Source organism: Panulirus ornatus, chromosome 42 (genome assembly GCF_036320965.1).
Source record: "Panulirus ornatus isolate Po-2019 chromosome 42, ASM3632096v1, whole genome shotgun sequence".
Taxonomy (NCBI): Eukaryota; Metazoa; Arthropoda; class Malacostraca; order Decapoda; family Palinuridae; genus Panulirus; species Panulirus ornatus.
In genome coordinates, this window is record NC_092265.1 from 17,023,234 (window position 1) to 17,038,861 (window position 15,628).

The window sequence follows — 15,628 nt, forward strand, 5'->3', positions numbered from 1 at the left end:
CCTCAAGATCATGAATGAGGAAGGTGGCTATTTTCTTAAGCAGATTTTTAATGTGGATGAGACTGGATTATTTTGAAAGAGAATGCCTTTGAGAACGTACATTTCCCATGAAGAGAAGACTGTACTAGGGTTCAAAGCTGCCAAGGATCACCTAATGATACTTGTGGGGACAATGCCGAAGGTGACTGCAAGCTTACGTCATAAGTAGTATACCATACAGAAAATCCAAAGGTGTTTAAAGGATACAAGAAGCAACCTGAAAGGATGGATAACAAGAAAAGTTTTGTTATTATTTTGCTGACAAGCTCCATGTTGAGCTTGTGTACTGTGGGAAGAATATAGGTTTCACGATTCTTGTTCTAAACAATAATACCCCAGGCCATCCACCTTCAATAATGGACCTTTGTGAGGACATCAAAGTAGTCTTTCTTTTGCCCAACACTACATCTCTAATCCTGACAAGGCCTACTATTTACAGAGAACATTTGCATAGCTCATGAAGGCTACAGAGAATGACCAGATGACAATCAAGGAATTCTAGGAGTCAAAGTCTTTTACTGTGAGGGAAGGAAATCCCTTGTGTTTGAATAAACAAATAGGGGAAAAACCTTGCCCTTAGTTTGCTCATAGATTCCTGGGTTTTGATATCAAAACCATTAGCATACATTATGGAAATGGCATAAAAAACTGTCTTTGATGAGTCTGAGGAGGGTGATGAGGAGGTGTTGCTAGAATCACATACGGAAAGCTCTTGAATGAAGATCTTCAGTTAGAAAAGGAACACCAAGAAGGAAATCCCCTCATCTCCACTTTTTACATTTGTTTATCCCCTCCCAGGATAAAGGTGTTCCGGGAGCAACAAAGATTCCTCTGCAGGAAAGAGCTCCATGTGTGTTTTTGTAGCCACCAATCACCTTGTCAGAAAGGGGCTGCTTGTGAGGTACATGCCACTCTCCATCATACTCATGACAATCATTTTCAGCTTTTCAACAAAACAAGTGTTTCCTGGAACTCATATGCTCACTTCTGATATTACTCTTATCTGCCATAATATGTAACAAAAAGACAAGCTTTTGTACTACATAAAACACTGCAGTTGCATAACACAGGCACACAGTTCAATTATATGCTGACCAAACGTGCTTAAATTTTCGACTAAATTTATCTTAGTATGAGTAAAGGTACAAAAAATAATAATGTATTACCAAACAATTTTATATCAGTGTAAGACTAAATATCCATGTGAAGAGAGGATGTTCTATGTTAATGAAACAAAAAATGAGTAACAAGGAGATGTGCAACAGGCTGTCACATATTTTCCTGATACTCAGTGTCTTGGAATGAGGTCAGGTCTTATGGGCTATTGTGTTAAACCTGAAACTCATTCCAGTGGGTTCTTACCTTACTGGAATGAATCTGTAATATAATGGACTTTCAAGGAAGTTTCTGTTAAACACCAAACTTTCCACTGGGGTCTAAATGGTTCATTAGAGGCTAAATTCCCATACTTTGAAGTCTTAAATAATGGGATTTCACAATATGTATGGTATATCAAAAAATACAGTATCCTAAAATAATGACCAAAGCACACAGGAGTAAATTTCATAGTACTAATAAACAAAATAATCAGAAGTCAAAAGAAAAAGATACTCATCTATGGGATAGTAAAAGCCAGAGTGGGCTGTCTCTGGTCAGGATCTAGAGGGTCGATGACATCATCTATGGGTGTCTCTAGTTGGTCATGGATAAGCCCTCGATTAGCAAGAAGCCACTGTCTGGTTTGAAAGGATAGCGATAGCTGGGGAAAACCAATCTTACAAACCAGAGAAAAGGCCCAATGCTGATTTTTCTACAGAAAATGTGTCATACTTATTGGACAAACTGCACAGGAAAGATAAATAAATATTACCTGGGGCAAGATTAGCCACTGCTGCAATTAGGTCATAATTTATCACAGGTTCAGCTTCTTCAACAGGTTCCCAACCCACTGGCGGAGATGCAGGTGGGGATATAAGGAACTGCTTCTCACGCTTCGGTGGCTGCAGGTGGGGACCTCCTTCTCGATTACCCCCAAGAACAATTGGCTGATGGAGAGAGAATCTTCCAGATACCATAGAACATTCAAGTACTTACTTTAAGCTTTACATATAGATTATCATTTTTAGCACATAATGAACAATTAAATCTAAATGAGCTATAGATCTGGGAGACATGTTTTACAGAAACTTTTTCAGTACATAAATCATGGTTGGAATGTCTTTCATTCTATTTTTGCATCAAAAAGAGTAAACTATAAAATGCAACACATCTCTCTCTCAATACTATAAAAAATGCAATTTGCAAGCTGAATATCCTATCACAGGGGATTTTTTCTTTGTTTCCAAAGCACATCCTTTCCTGCAGTCATAGCAGAGTTGTGATGATATAAGCTTTTTACAACAATTTACCCAATTTCCACTCTTTGTGGGTTCTTATAAAGTGTACTAACCTGGGTAAAGTAACATTTGATGATTTCTCCTCTAAATTCTGTCATGTGAAGTTTATCACGAGCCTTGGCAGTTTCTTCTGGTGAATTAAAGTTTACTCGCACTCTTCTAAAGCTCTTGAAATACTGGAATGTTGCGGTTTCATCTATGTCGAGAAAAAGTGACTCAAATATTACCTGTAAATGGTAAATCATGTAGACATATGGTACTACCTAATACCATTAAGAAAGGTTGCAATGTACAAAGTATAAAGAAATATGTGAGTTATGAAGAGAGAAGAATGATTTCTCTGTGGGCAGTGTCCATGAAGCTAATGAGATACCTCCATAGATTTCCAGGAGTTAGGAGCTTCCAACTCCCTCATTACAGCAAAAGCTTGCTGCAGAACTCTCATCCTACCAGATGCCAAGCCACATGGGCTGACAATCTCATAATTTCTCAAGGAAAGCAATCAATACATAAATCAATACCAAGTGAGTCCCATAACATGTTAAAAACAAAAACCCTGACAGTGAAATTTTAAGGTCGTTAAGATTTATTCTGGGGAATAAAAATATCAAGGAATGGATGAAATGGATCCAAAACCTGCTAGAAATTGAGTTCACATGTGAACATTATGAACCAAGAGAATGTCACATTTCTCATGTTTCAAGCAAACAGAATTAATAAATCCAAATGTGTACGATCTAAAACTCATTCCTTGGATACAAAGTTCCTGACTCCGAAAGATGTGGCCAAGCAACAATGTGGAATATGTCAAGAGGAGTTACACAACTGACTTAAACTTGCACAGCAAATGTTTTACTTGGAAAAAATCAATTTTTTTTACTTTGAAAAAACAAACATGGAGAGATTTCACTCCAGATTTTGGAAGAATTTGATAACCCTGGTTTCATATTTCTAAATCTGAACAAGATAACTACAACCAATGCCCTTACTTAACATCAGAGACACCTTTGTTGGCAGGAAGGTATTAAGAGAGATGATATCCTGTAATGACTCGGCCCAAAAGGAGGGATACAAGTAAACTCTTCCCTCTACTGTCTTAGGCATCATTCAAAAGAGGAAACTGGCCCATTAAAGCATACTCCTTGAAAGATAAGAAAACTTGCAGAACAGTTTTAACCACTGCAATTTATTTTCTTTTAAAAACCATGGAACCAACATACCTAAAGTTTGTGGGGTATGACTTCGATTCTTACCTAACTTCATATTCTACCTGAACACTGTTGAATGGAGGCCAAATCCATAGCTTAAGGCATTGTGCTAGAAAAATGAGTTTTGAAAAATGAAAAACCTTTTCATTCTTCAGGAATATCAAGTCAAGATTCCTTATAGACCTCATCAAACATGTTAACCAAGATGAGAAACTTAAGAATGTTTCCAGACTTCAGAACATACCTACTCAAAACATACATATGGTTAGTTGTTTGTTCTTCTAGCCTTTCAACTGCCAGACCTTCATATGTAAAGGATAATTCTTAAACCACAGTACTCTTTCATTATGTATAAAGCCTTTGTGTATGTATTTGGCCCTTGTCAAGTGATATGATAATAATACATCAACATATAGCCTCTTTCACAATCTGAAGAGGGAAAAATGGCATAATACATCTAACAAACTTGAAAATCTCAAAAAATATGAGGTGGTCACCCTGTGCGGCTAAGCAACTGGTGAGATGATAACATCAACGTTGGGATGTGATTCGAGGGGATTTCCATGATGAGACATTGCTACAACCACTGTTTGGGTGATTTGCAATGAGTGAGAGACATGAACCTCAACAGACTGAAAGGATTTAAGGTTAATGATCCCCAGAAATTTATGGAGGAAGCTCATTAGTTCACAGAACAGCTGGCCCGGGAGAGAAATATTTTCATCAAAAGACGGTTTTAAAATTTTTCCATAATTCAAGAGAAACTGCTTCAAACAAAATATTTCAACTAAAATATGTACATTTCATATAATAGATCAACACAAATCGCAAAATGGTATTAACAATTCTGAATATATATTTATATTAACATCTATTTATCTATTTTGCTTTGTCACTCTCTCCCGCATTAGTGAGGTAGCGCAAGGAAACAGATGAAAGAATGGCCCAACCCACCCACACACGCAAATATACATACCTAAACATCTCAACGTATACATATATATATATATATATATATATATATATATATATATATATATATATATATACACACAGACACATACATATATACACATGTACATAGTTCATACTGTCTGCCTTTATTCATTCCCATCGCCACCTTGCCACACATGGAATAACAGCCCCTTCCCCCGCATGTGCGCGAGGTAGCACTAGGAAAAGACAACAAAGGCCACGATCGTTCACACTCAGTCTCTAGCTGTCATGTAATAATGCACCGAAACCACAGCTCCCTTTCCACATCCAGGTCCCACAGAACTTTCCATGGTTTACCCCAGACGCTTCACATGCCCTGGTTCAATCCACTGACAGCACGTCGACCCCAGTATACCACGTCATTCCAATTCACTCTATTCCTTGCACCCCTTTCACCCTCCTGCATGTTCAGGCCCCGATCACTCAAAATCTTTTTCACTCCATCTTTCCACCTCCAATTTGGTCTCCCACTTCTCATTCCCTCCACCTTTGACACATATATCCTCTTAGTCAATCTTTCCCCACTCATTCTCTCCATGTCACCAAACAATTTCAAAACACCCTCTTCTGCTCTCTAAACCACACTCTTTTTATTACCACACATCTCTCTTACCCTTACATTACTTACCCAATCAAACCACCTCACACCACATATTGTCCTCAAACATCTAATTTCCAGCACATCCACCCTCCTCCGCACAACTCTATCTATAGCCCACGCCTCGCAACCATATAACATTGTTGGAACCACTATTCCTTCAAACATACCCATTTTTGCTTTCCAAGATAACGTTCTCGACTTCCACATATTCTTCAACACTCCCAGAACTTTCATCCCCTCCCTCACCCTATGATTCACCTCCACTTCCATGGTTCCATCCGCTGCCAAATCCACTACCAGATATCTAAAACACTTCACTTCCTCCAGTTTTTCTCCATTCAAACTTACCTCCCAGTTGACTTGTCCCTCAACCCTACTGTACCTAATAACCTTGCTCTTATTCACATTCACTCTCAACTTTCTTCTTTCACACACTTTACCAAACTCAGTTACCAGCTTCTGCAGTTTCTCACATGAATCAGCCACCAGCGCTGTATCATCTGCGAACAACAACTGACTCACTTCCCAAGCCCCCTCATCCACAACAGACTGCATACTTGCCCCTCTTTCCAAAACTCTTGCATTCACCTTCTTAACAACCCCATTCATAAACAAATTAAACAACCGTGGAGACATCACACACTCCTGCCGCAAACCTACATTCACTGAGAACCAATCACTTTCCTCTCTTCCTACACATACACATGCCTTACATCCTCGATAAAAACTTTTCACTGCTTCTAACAACTTGCCTCCCACACCATATATTCTTAGTACCTTCCACAGAGCATCTCTATCAACTCTATCATATGCCTTCTCCAGATCCATAAATGTTACATACAAATCCATTTGCTTTTCGAAGTATTTCTCACATACATTCTTCAAAGTAAACATCTGATCCACACATTCTCTACCACTTCTGAAACCACACTGCTCTTCCCCAATCTGATGCTCTGCTCTGTACATGCCTTTACCCTCTCAATTAATACCCTCCCATATAATTTACCAGGAATACTCAACAAACTTATACCTCTGTAATTTGAGCACTCACTTTTATCCCCTTTGCCTTTATACAATGGCACTATGCAAGCATTCCGCCAATCCTCAGGCACCTCACCATGAATCATACATACATTAAATATCCTTACCAACCAGTCAACAATACAGTCACCCCCTTTTTAATAAATTCCACTGCAATACCATCCAAACCCGCTGCCTTGCTGGCTTTCATCTTCTGCAAAGATGTCACTACCTCTTCTCTGTTTACCAAATCATTTTCCCTAACCCTCTCACTTTGCACACAACCTCGACCAAAACACCCTATATATCTGCCACTCTATCATCAAACACATTCAACAAACCTTCAAAATACTCACTCCATCTCCTTCTCACATCACCACTACTTGCTATCACCTCCCCATTTGCCCCCTTCACTGAAGTTCCCATTTGTTCCCTTGTCTTACGCACCCTATTTACCTCCTTCCAAAACATCTCTTTATTCTCCCTAAAATTTAATGATACTCTCTCACCCCAACTCTCATTTGCCATCTTTTTCACCTCTTGCACCTTTCTCTTGAACTCCTGCCTCTTTCTTTTATACGTCTCACAGTCATTTGCATTATTTCCCTGCAAACATCGTCCAAATGCCTCTCTATTCTCTTTCACTAATAATCTTACTTTTTCATCTCACCACTCAATACCCTTTCTAATCTGCCCACCTCCCACGCTTCTCATGCCACAGGCATCTTTTGTGCAAGCCATCACTGCTTCCCTAAATACATCCCATTTCTCCCCCACTCCCCTTACGTCCTTTGTTCTCACCTTTTCCCATTCTGTACTCAGTCTCTCCAGGTATTTCCTCACACAAGTCTCCTTCCCAAGCTCACTTACTCTCACCACTCTTTTTACCCTAACATTCTCTCTTCTTTTCTGAAAACCTCTACAAATCTTCATCTTCGCCTCCACAAGATAATGATCAACCATCCCTCCAGTTGCACCTCTAAGCCCATTAACATCCAAATGTCTTTCTTTCAAGCGCCTATCAATTAACACATAATCCAATAACACTCTGTGGCCATCTCTCCTACTTACATACGTATACTTATGTATATCTCTCTTTTTAAACCAGGTATTCCCAAGCACCAGTCCTTTTTCAGCACATAAATCTACAAGCTCTTCACCATTTCCATTTACAACACTGAACACCCCATGTACACCAATTATTCCCTCAACTGCCACATTACTCACCTTTGCATTCAAATCACCCATCACTATAACCTGGTCTTCTGCATCAAAACTACTAACACATTCACTCAGCTGCTCCCAAAACACTTGCCTCTCATGATCTTTCTTCTCATGCTCAGGTGCATATGCACCAATAATCACCCATCTCTCTCCATCAACTTTCAGTTTCACCCATATCAATCTACAGTTTACTTTCTTACACTCTATCACATACTCCCACCACTCCTGTTTCAGGTAGTGCTACTCCTTTCCTTGCACTTGTCCTCTCACTAACCCTTGACTTTACTCTCAAGACATTCCCAAACCACTCTTCCCCTTTACCCTTGAGCTTCGTTTCACTCAGAGCCAAAACATCCAGCTTTCTTTCCTCAAACATACTACCTATCTCTCCTTTTTTCTCATCTTAGTTACATCCACACACATTTAGACACCCCAATATGAGCCTTCGAGGAGGATGAGCACTCCCCACGTGACTCCTTCTGTTTCCCCTTTTAGGAAGTTAAAATACAAGGAGGGGAGGGTTTTCAGCCCCCCACTCCCGTCTCCTTTAGTTGCCTTCTACGACACGTGAAGAATGCGTAGGAAGTATTCCTTCTCCCCTATCCCCAGGGATAGGAATGCATGAGAAGTATTGTTCCTCCCCAATCCCCAGGGATTTATATTAATATCATTATTATTTCATTACACTTAGTCACTGTTTCCTGCATCAGCGAGGTAGTGCAAGGAAAGAGACAAAGAATGGCCCAACCACTCATATAAACATATACATATACATAAACATCAATACATGCACATATACATACATATACATATCAAGATATACATACATATACATAGACACACATATAGACACATGTACATATTCAAACTCGCTGTCTTCATCCATTCCCGTCACTACCCCACCACACAGGAAATAGCAACCCTTCCCCCCTTCAGCAAGACAGTACCAGGAAAATACAAAAAGGCAACAATCATTCACACTAAGTCTCTAGCTATCATGTTTAATGCACTGAAACCACAGCTCCCTCTCCATATCCAGGCCCTACAGACCTTTCAATGGTTTACCCCAGATGCTTCACAAGCCGTGGTTCAGTCCATTGACAGCACGTCGACCCCAGTATACCACATCATTCCAAATCACTCTATTCCTTGCACGCCTTTCACCCTCCTGTATGTTCAGGCCCCAATCACTCAAAATCCTTTTCACTCCATCCTTTCACCTCCAATTTGGTCTCCCGATTTTCCTTGTTCCCTCCAGCTCTGATACATACATCCTCTATGTCAACCTTTCCTCACTCATTTTCTCCATGTGTCAAAACCATTTCAACACACCAGCTTCTGCTCTCTCAACCACACTCTTTTTATTACCACACATCCCTCTTACCCTTTTATTACTCACTCGATCAATCCACCTCACACCACACATTGTCTTCAAAGATTTCATTTCTAACACATTCACCCTCCTCCGTACAACCCTAACCATAGCCCATGCCGCGCAACTATATAACATTGCTGGAACTACCATTCCTTCAAACATACCCATTTTTGCTCTCCTAGATAAAATTCTCTCCTTCCACACATTCTTCATTGCTCCCAGAACCTTCGCCCCCTCCCCCATCCTATGACTCACTTCCACTTCCATGGTTCCATCCACTGCTAAGTCCACTCCCAGATATCTAAAACACTTCACTTTCTCCAACTTTTCTCCATTCAAACTTACATCCCAATTAACTTGTCCCTCAACCCTACTAAACCTAATAACCTTGCTCTTATTCACATTTACTCTCAATTTACCAACTTTCCTTACCAACCAATCATAAATACAGTCACCTTATTTTAATAAATTCCACTGCAATACCAACCAAACCCACCGCCTTGCTGGATTTTGACTTCAACAAAGCTTTCACTACCTCTTCTCTCTTTACCAAACCATTCTCCATGACCCTCTCACTTCGTGCATCACCCTGACCAAAACACCCTATATCTGCCACTCTATCATCAAATACATTCAACAATCCTTCAAAATACTCACTCTACCTCCTTCTAACTTCATCACCATCTGTTGCTTTTTCCCCACTTGCCCCCTTCACCGGTTCCCATTAGTTCTCTTGTTCTACACACGTTATTTATCTCTTTCCAAAACAACTTTACATTCTCCCAATGATACTCTCTCACCCCAACTCTTATTTGCCATCTTTTTCAACCCTTATACCTTCCTCCTGACCTCCTGCTGCTTTCTTTAATACATCCCCCAGTCATCTGCACTACTTCCTTACAAAAATCGTCCAAATGCTTCTCTTTTCTTTTCCACGAACAACTTTACTTCTTCAACCCCCACTTTATATCCTATCTGATCTGCCCACCTCCCACCTTTCTCATGCCACATACATCTTTTGCGCAAGCCATCAATGCTTTCCTAATACATCCCATTCTTCACCCACTCCCCTCACGTCATTTGCTCTCACCATTCTACGCTCAATCTCTCCTGGTATTTACTCAAACAAGTCTCCTTTCTAAGCTCACTTACCCTCACCACTCTCTTCTCCCAAACAATCTCTCTTGTTTTCAAAACCTCTACAAACCTCCAACTTTGCCTCCACAAGATAGTGATCAGACATCTCTACAGCTGCCCCTCTCAACACATTTATACCCAAAAGTCTCTCTTTTATATGCCTATCAGTTAACATGAAATCCAATAATGCCCTTTGCCATCTCTCCTACTCACATACGTATACTTATGTACATCTCTCCGTTGTGGATGAGAGGGCTTGGGAAGTGAGTCAGTTGTTCGCTGATGATACAGCACTGGTGGCTGATTTGGGTGAGAAACAGTAAAAGTTGTTGGCTGAGTTTGGTAGAGTGTGTGAAAGAAGAAAGTTGAGAGTAAATGCGAATAAGAGCAAGGTTATTAGGTTTAGTAGAGTTGAGTGACAAGTTAATTGGAAGGTAAATTTGAATGGAGAAAAACTGGAGAAAGTGAAGTGATTTAGATATCTGGGAGTGGATCTGGCAGAGGATGGAACCATGGAAGCGGAAGTGAGTCACAGGGTTGAGGAGGGGGCAAAGGTTCTGTGAGCATTGAAGAATGTGTGGAAGGCAAGAATATTATCTTGGAGAGCAAAAATGGGTATGTTTAAAAGAATAATGGTTCCAACAATGTTATATGGTTGCAAGGCATGGGCTATAGATAGGGTTCTGTGAAGGAGGGTAGCTGTGTTGAAAATGAAATGTTTGAGGACAATATGTGGTGTGAGGTGGTTTGATCGAGTAAGTAATGAAAAGTGTAAAAAAGATGTGTGGCAATAGAGACAGTGTGGTTGAGACAGCAGAAGAGGGTATGCTGAAATAGTTTGGGCATATGAAGAGAATGAGAGAGGAAAGATTGAGAAAGAGGATATATATGTCAGAGGAGGAGGGAGGGATAAACAGCAAACTAAATTGGAGGTGGAAGGATGGAGTGAAAAAGATTTTGAGGGAGCAGGGCCTGAACATACTAGAAGGTGAAAGGCGTGCAAGGAATAAAGTGAACTGGAACAATGTGGTATACCGGGGTCAACGTGCTGTCAATGGATTGAACCAGGGCATGTGAAGCATCTGGGATAAACCATGGAAAGTTTTGTAGGGCCTGGATATGGAAAGGGAGCTGTGGTTTCAGTGCATCACACATGACAGCTAGAGACTGAGTGTGAATGAGTGGCCTTTGTTGTCTTTTCCTAGTGGTACCTCGCGTGCGCGCGGGATGGGGGGGTACCATTTCATGTGTGGCACGGGTGGCGAAAGGTATACCTTTGAAATGTATGAGTATGTATATGTGCATGTGTGGGCATTTATGTATGTGCATGTGTATGTGGGTGGTTTGGGCCATTCTTTCGTCTGTTTCCTTGCGCTAACTTGCTAACGCGGGAGACAGCGACAAAGTATAATAAATAAATAAAATATATTTTGCTTTTATATCTATTTTGCTTTGTCGCTGTCTTCTGCGTTTGCGAGGTAGCACAAGGAAACAGACGAAAGAAATGGCCCAACCCACCCCCATACACGTGTACACACACACACGTCCACACACGCAAACACACACACCCACACATCTCAATGTACACATATATATACACACACAGACACATACATATATGCACATGCACACAAATCACACTGTCTGCCTCTATTCATTCCCATCGCCACCTTGCCACACATGGAATAACATCCGCCTCCCCCCTCATGTGTGCGAGGTAGCACTAGGAAAAGACAACAAAGGCCCCATTCGTTCACACTCAGTCTCTAGCTGTCATGCAATAATGCCCGAAACCACAGCTCCCTTTCCACATCCAGGCCCCACACAACTTTCCACGGTTTACCCCAGACGCTTAACATGCCCTGATTCAATCCATTGACAGCACGTCGACCCCGGTATACCACATCGATCCAATTTACTCTATTCCTTGCCCGCCTTTCACCCTCCTGCATGTTCAGGCCCTGATCACTCAAAATCTTTTTCACTCCATCTTTCCACCTCCAATTTGGTCTCCCACTTCTCCTAGTTCCCTCCACCTCTGACACATATATCCTCTTTGTCAATCTTTCTCATTCATTCTCTCCATGTCACCAAACCATTTCAAAACACCCTCTTCTGCTCTCTCAACCACACTCTTTTTATTACCACACATCTCTCTTACCCTTTCATTACTTACTCAATCAAACCACCTCACACCACATATTGTCCTCAAACATCTCATTTCCAGCACATTCACCCTCCTCCGCACAACTCTATCTATAGCCCACGCCTCGCAACCATTTTTGCTTTCCATGATAATGTTCTCGACTTCCACACATTCTTCAACGCTCCCAGAACTTTCACCCCCTCCCCCATCCTATGATTCACTTCCGCTTCCATGGTTCCATCCGCTGCCAAATCCACTACCGGATATCTAAAACACTTCACTCCCTCCAGTTTTTCTCCATTCAAACTTACCTCCTAACCGACTAGTCCGTCAACCCTACTGTACCTAATAACCTTGTTCTTATCCACTGAGAACCAATCACTTTCCTCTCTTCCTACACGTACACATGCCTTACATCCTCGATAAAAACTTTTCACTGCTTCTAACAACTTGCCTCCCACACCATATATTCTTAGTACCTTCCACAGAGCATCTCTATCAACTCTATCATATGCCTTCTCCAGATCCATAAATGCTACATACAAATTCATTTGCTTTTCTAAGTATTTCTCACATACATTCTTCAAAGCAAACACCTGATCCACACATCCTCTACCACTTCTGAAACCACACTGCTCTTCCCCAATCTGATGCTCTGTACATGCCTTCACCCTCTCAATCAATACCCTCCCATATAATTTACCAGGAATACTCAACAAACTTATACCTCTGTAATTTGAGCACTCACTTTTATCCCCTTTGACTTTGTACAATGCAAGCATTCCGCCAATCCTCAGGCACCTCACCATGAGTCATACATACAATAAATAACCTTAACAACCAGTCAACAATACAGTCACCCTGTTTTTTCAATAAATTCCACTGCAATACCATCCGCAAAGCTTTTACTACCTCCTTTCTGTTTACCATATCATTCTCCCTAACCCTCTCACTTTGCACACCACCTCGACCAAAACATCCTATATCTGCCACTCTATCATTAAACACATTCAACAAACCTTCAAAATACTCACTCCATCTCCTTCTCACATCACCACTACTTGCTATCACCTCCCCATTAGCCCCCTTCACTGATGTTCCCATTTGTTCCCTTGTCTTATGCACTTTATTTAACTCCTTCCAAAACACCTTTTTTTTTCTCCCTAAAAATTAATGATATTCTCTCACCCTAACTCTCATTTGCCCTCTTTTTCACCTCTTGCACCTTTCTCTTGACCTCCTGCCTCTTTCTTTTGTACGTCTCCCACTCATTTGCATTTTTTCCCTGCAAAAATCATCCAAATGCCTCTCTCTTCTCTTTCACTAACAATCTTACTTCATCCCACCACTCACTACCCATTCTAATCTACCCACCTCCCACGCTTCTCATGCCATAAGCATCTTTTGTGCAATCCATCACTGATTCCCCAAATACATCCCATTTCTCCCCCACTCCTCTTATGTCCTTTGTTCTCACCTTTTCCATTCTGTACTCAGTCTCTCCTGGTACTTCCTCACACAAGTCTCCTTCCCAAGCTCACTTACTCTCACCACTCTCTTCACCCCAACATTCTCTCTTCTTTTCTGAAAACCTCTACAAATCTTCATCTTCGCCTCCACAAGATAATGATCAGACATCCCTCCAGTTGCACCTCTCAGCACATTAACATCCAAAAGTCTCTCTTTCGCACGCCTATCAATAAACACGTAATCCAATAACGCTCTCTGGCCATTTCTCCTACTTACATACGTATACTTATGTATATCTCTCTTTTTAAACCAGGTATTCCCAAGCACCAGCCCTTTTTCAGCACATAAATCTACAAGCTCTTCACCATTTCCATTTACAACAATGAACACCCCATGAACACCAATTATTCCCTCAACTGCCCCATTGCTCACCTTTGCATTCAAATCACCCTTCACTATAACCTGGTCTTCTGCATTAAAACTACTAACACATTCACTCAGCTGCTCCCAAAACACTTGCCTCTCATGATCTTTCTTCTCATGCTCAGGTGCATATGCACCAATAATCCCCCATCTCTCTCCATCCACTTTCAGTTTTACCCATATCAATCTACAGTTCACTTTCTTACACTCTATCACATACTCCCACCACTCCTGTTTCAGGAGTAGTGCTACCCCTTCCCTTGCTCTTGTCCTCTCACTAACCCCTGACTTTATTCCCAAAACATTCCCAAACCACTCTTCCCCTTTACCCTTGAGCTTCATTTCACTCAGAGCCAAAATATCCAGGTTCCTTTCTTCATACATAGTACCTATCTCTCCTTTTTTCTCATCTTGGTTACATCCACACACATTTAGACACCCCAATCTGAGCTGTCTCCTGCGTCGGCAAGGTAGTGCAAGGAAACAGACGAGGAATGGCCCAAACCACCCATATACACATGCATATACATAAACACCCATACATGCACATATACATACATATACATCTCAATGTATACATACATATACATACACAGATATATACATATATACACATGTACATATTCATACTTGCTGCCTTCATCCATTCCCATTGCCACCCCACCACACATGAAATAGCATCCTCCCTCCAGTGAGGTAGCACCAGGAAAAGACAAAAAAAGGCCACATTCGTTCAGACTCAGTCTCCAGCTGTCATGTGTAATGCATCAAGACCGCAGCTCTCTTTCCACATCCAGGCCACAAAGACCTTTCCATGGTTTACCCTAGACATATCACATGCCTGGTTCAATCTACTGACAGCACGTCAACCCCAGTATACCACATCATTCCAATTCACTCTATTCCTTGGATGCCTTTCACCCTCCTGTAACGCTCAAAATCTTTTTCACTCCATCCTTCCACCTCCAATTTGGTCTCCCACTTTTCCTTCTTCCTTCCACCTCTGACACATATGTCCTCTTTCTCAATCTTTCCTCACTCATTCTCTCCATATGTCCAAACTATTTCAACACACCCTCTTCTGCTCTCTGAACCACACTCTTTTTATTACCATACATCTCTCTTACCCTTTCATTACTTAATCAAACCACCTCACACCACGTATTGTCCTCAAACATATCATTTCCAACACATCCACCCTCCTCCCCACTACCCTATCTACAGCCCATGCCTCGCAACCACATAACACTGTTGGAACCCCTATTCCTTTAAACTTACCCATTTTTGCTCTCCAGGATAACATTCTCGCCTTCCACACATTCTTCTATGCTCCCAGAACCGTCAATCCCTCCCCCACCCAGTGACTCACTTCCGTTTGCATGCTTCCATCCACTGCTAAGTTCACTCCCAGATATCTAAAACACTTCACTTCCTCCAGTTTTCCTCCATTCAAACTTACCTTCCAATTAACTTGTCCCTCGACCGTACTGAACCTAATAACCTTGATATTATTCACACACTTTACCAAACTCAGTCACCAACTTCTGCAGTTTCTCACCCAAATCAGCAACCAGTGCTGCATCATCAGTGAAC

At 41.2% G+C, this 15,628-nt stretch overlaps 1 protein-coding gene across 2 annotated transcripts in view; it reads right to left on the minus strand.

The window, feature by feature from the left end:
- The window catches only part of sra (RRM_RCAN_like domain containing protein Sra), a 45,354-nt gene that overhangs the window by 25,591 nt on the left and 4,135 nt on the right, over positions 1 to 15,628 (minus strand). The window contains exons 2-4 of one of the 2 annotated variants that reach the window (XM_071686642.1): positions 2,489 to 2,662; positions 1,910 to 2,084; positions 1,654 to 1,775 (exon numbers count right to left, since the gene is read on the minus strand). In XM_071686642.1, the coding sequence (XP_071542743.1) occupies positions 1,732 to 1,775; positions 1,910 to 2,084; positions 2,489 to 2,662 (393 nt within the window). In that variant the 3' untranslated portion in view covers positions 1,654 to 1,731. Of the gene's footprint in view, positions 1 to 1,653; positions 1,776 to 1,909; positions 2,085 to 2,488; positions 2,663 to 15,628 lie in introns of those variants that run through there. The other variant, XM_071686641.1, reaches the window with a different exon arrangement.